This window comes from Limulus polyphemus, unplaced genomic scaffold (genome assembly GCF_000517525.1).
Source record: "Limulus polyphemus unplaced genomic scaffold, Limulus_polyphemus-2.1.2 Scaffold6055, whole genome shotgun sequence".
NCBI lineage: Eukaryota > Metazoa > Arthropoda > Merostomata > Xiphosura > Limulidae > Limulus > Limulus polyphemus.
The window spans coordinates 31,072-35,326 of NW_013671665.1; the positions used below are offsets into that span (position 1 = coordinate 31,072).

The 4,255-nt window shown below is 33.4% G+C and overlaps 1 protein-coding gene across 1 annotated transcript in view; it reads left to right on the forward strand.

The window, feature by feature from the left end:
- The window catches only part of LOC106473299 (exocyst complex component 4-like), a 41,465-nt gene that overhangs the window by 20,625 nt on the left and 16,585 nt on the right, over positions 1–4,255 (forward strand). The window contains exons 14-16 of the mRNA XM_022401762.1: positions 892–964; positions 2,322–2,385; positions 3,838–3,938. Of these exons, the coding sequence (XP_022257470.1) occupies positions 892–964; positions 2,322–2,385; positions 3,838–3,938 (238 nt within the window). The remainder of the gene's footprint in view (positions 1–891; positions 965–2,321; positions 2,386–3,837; positions 3,939–4,255) is intronic.

A 4,255-nucleotide genomic window follows, 5' to 3' on the forward strand; every position in this document is an offset into this window, starting at 1 on the left:
GGTTGTCAGGAGGGTTTTGAACTTGTGTGGGGTTTTCAGGATGGTTTTGAACTTGTGTGGGGTTGTCAGGATGGTTTTGAACTTGTGTGGGGTTGTCAGGATGGTTTTGAACTTGTGTGGGGTTGTCAGGAGGGTTTTGAACTTGTGTGGTGTTGTCAGGAAGGCTTTTGAGCTTGTGTGGGGTGTCAGGAGGGTTTTGAACTTGTGTGGGGTTGTCAGGAGGGTTTTGAACTTGTGTGGTGTTGTCAGGAAGGCTTTTGAGCTTGTGTGGGGATGTCAGGAGGGTTTTGAACTTGTGTGGGGTTGTCAGGAGGGTTTTGAACTTGTGTTATTAAGAAAGCATTGACCTTGTATGGCGTTATCAGGTGATAATGTCAAATCGTGGAGAAGGTTAATACAAGATTGGTCGACTCATTTCTAGTGATGTTCTTAAACAGATATTTGATGTCTTAAAATTTCAAATGAAAACGTTATTTTTAAGACTGAACACTTGAAACTAGTTGATAATCAGGTTTTATTAATAAATCAAAATTGATAACAAAATAGGATCAATTATGTAGAAAGATAAAGAGAATTTAATATACTTGCGTATATGTAAGATTCTTAACGTACCATGCTCAAACTGACTAAAGCTTTTGAATGAGAACATTTTATTACATGCTTGAACAACCTGCAAAGAAAGATTAATATATAAATATGTTCAGAACAAGCTTCATAAGGGACAGGAAAGAGAAGTTCTGTAATATAAGTACAATTGAGAATACCAAAATGGGTTTCATAATCACGAACACTACTATTGGACAGACGTCACAACAGATTAAATGAAGTGTTCCTTCCATAATTTTTAGTTATCTGCTTGATTTATCTTTCTTTCTTTCTCTCTCTCTCCAGAATGATCCATGTCGTGCTCTGGACTCTGGACAACAAATTCTCGTTTGCCAGCCAACAACAAAGAATATTACAGGTAAAACGGCATTCATGCATAATGTGAATACAGATAATAGTTAGCTGTGAATAAATAGTTGCATTTATTTGAATGTATTTTATAATGCCACTGGTAGAGTGCCTAATGTACGTTTTAAGGTATTTCATGGTACTTTTGTGTTTCTTGATGGAAATATTTTTAAGATTTATGTATCACAAGCTTCTATTTAAACTATGTATATGTTACTTAATACAGAGTTAAGTATTTTGTATTAAAATGATTTTGAAACTTCACCATATCATTACAATCCATGTTGCCATGTCCAGTTATACTCTCTCTGTCTTCCTTGTAGTGCAGTTTCCATTGCAAACGGATCTCTGTAAAAGTGTCATGTCCAAAGCACACCATCCCTCCCTACATACTTTCCATTATCCGTCTAGTGTATGAGGACTGATTTTTCCATTACTAGTTTCAACAGTTTGATCACACAGAAATCTATAGGCACTGTGTCTGGCAACTTGACTGGTATCTCCTCACGTGGAATAGCTTGAATATCCATTTCATTACTCAGCTGCTTGAGGTATGCAATGGTTGAGTGGAGGTATTCCCAGTAGCTTTATCTTGGTGAACTCTTATTTTGTTGGCCTCATTTCCATGTGAAGATCTTTCTTGGTTATATTGCATAATACTGCTTAGCACAAGTGGTCAGCTTTTGTATTAATGGATTCTCACCTGTTACAAGATGTTGCACTTTGCTTACCACCACTGGTGTATGACTTTTTGCAGGTCTCTTTCTGGGTGGTACTGGTGTCCCAAGTTAATCCATTGTAATAAAGTACAAGGGATATTCCTGTTTTGGAACCTTTAAATCTACTAGCTGAACAACACGTCTTTATAATCTGAGTGTTTGAATCTTTTGTGTCAGAAAGGACCCTTAGATATTCTTCCAAGAGCAATCAGTTTTCAGTGGTATCACACAAACTGAAAGGCAAACTATTTCAAAATATAGTTCTGATACATGCTGTATCACTGAGTCTTTATATGAGCTTTAGTTGTTGTCCTATAACTTTCTGATTTACAGAATATATTAATTAATATAACATACTCCACCTTGTATGTTAAACCCAGTTGTCATCAGTTTTGTGTTTAATTAAACAATACAGTGAAGGACACAGAATAATAACGTACATAAAACAAACAATGTCCTATAAGTATTGTAATATAGCCAGCTTTCTAACTAAGCTTAACCCTTCCATTATGGAAAGGTCAAAGTGTGCATGTCACAACATTTTAATGAGCTACATTCAAAATTTAATTAAACTTTATTATTATTGATGAATACGAATAATCTTGGCATCAAGCATTATGCTACAACACCAGGGATTAACTCTTACAGTTATATTCAAGCCACTGTCTAAATTCATTGTTGAAATAGAAAATGCTTTGGAGCTGAAGTCTGGGTAAGTTATATATAATTAATACGGTTATTAAACTAATTATTTAATGTCTTATTGTAATGTATACCTGTTGTTTGTATATTCAGTAATTATGAATTTGTAAACTTGATATTATATACTTGTGGTCTATGTATTGTGTAATTATTTATTTGTAAACTTTATATTATATATTTGTGGTCTGTGTATTGTGTAATTATTTAATTGTAAACTTTACGTACTTGTGGTCTATGTATTGTATAATTATATATTTGTAAACTTTATATACTTGTGTATTGTGTAATTGTACTTGGTTAGTCACTTGTCCATCCAGTATTCTATATAAGATTTTTTTAGTTAAAATATAAAAAGGTTAATTTGGATGAAAATGTATTTCAGAACATTTTCATTACTTTTTTCGTCTGATACATTATTTTATGAAGCTAACTAGGTAATATATCAGACTGTTTAAAACACTAGTTACAAAACCTTTTTAAAGCTACAACAGGTGGATTAGTAGTTTGTGAATGGTAGTAGGATTCGAGAGGTTGTGAACTTAACCCTTAAATTATTTGCTTGTTTTATATAGAGCACTGCTGGAACAATGTTATTGTATTGAGTAACTTCTGTTGTTATAACAATCAATGTAAAGAACTGGCCACAAACAATAGCAGAAATTAGTGAGATAAACTACAGTCTTGATGGTATTTTTGTGTGTTATTAGTGTCCCTGTATCCAACTGTCACTTGTGTGTTGTTAGTGTCCCTGTATCCAACTGTCACTTGTGTGTTGTTAGTATCCCTGTATCCAACTGTCACTTGTGTGTTGTTAGTGGTCCCTGTGTCCAACTGTCACTTGTGTGTTGTTAGTGTCCCTGTGTCCAACTGTCACTTGTGTGTTGTTAGTGTCCCCGTATCCAACTGTCACTTGTGTGTTGTTAGTGTCCCCGTATCCAACTGTCACTTGTGTGTTGTTAGTGTCCCTGTATCCAACTGTCACTTGTGTGTTGTTAGTGTCCCTGTATCCAGCTGTCACTTGTGTGTTGTTAGTGTCCCCGTATCCAACTGTCACTTGTGTGTTGTTAGTGTCCCTGTATCCAACAATTTTATTGATCAAAAAGCCATTTAGTGTAAAAAAATATGTTTAAAAAAAGACAACATTTGGTGTTTAAACACTTGTGTTCCACCACCTCATTAAATTAATTTCATAACCCTGCTAAATTTTTCCTACACTTCTTTAGTTCTGAAAGAAACAAGAGTGGTTTTTGGCTATTGTTACTGTAAGTATTTATTTATGGGTTACACCTTTTGTGTAGCGTAACTTTTTGATTTAAAGGCTAAGGTAAGGCCTATTTATGGTGAAGTTTATCTATCTGACTGAGACTAAGCACATTTTCAGTTATACGTCTTAGTGTAACATATTTTAATTAACTTAAAGCTTGTTGAACTGCAGTGAAAAAAAAACAAACTGTGTTTACAGAAATCACTGTCCTTTGCATTCCTTCCTATCAGACTGTGTGAAAGTTTTCCTGGGTCAGGTAAACGTGGAGGTTGAAACAATGATTGATACAGCAATAAAAAGTAAGGATTATTCTTGCTAGAATTAATAATTGTGAGAAGATTTTCTGTTAATAACTAATTGTAATATTATTATTATTGTCATACAGCAATAAAAAGTAAGGATTATTCTTGCTAGAATTAATAATTGTGAGAAGATTTTCTGTTAATAACTAATTGTAATATTATTATTATTGTCATACAGCAATAAAAAGTAAGGATTATTCTTGCTAGAATTAATAATTGTGAGAAGATTTTCTGTTAATAACTAATTGTAATATTATTATTATTGTCATACAGCAATAAAAAGTAAGGATTATTCTTGCTAGAATTAATAATTG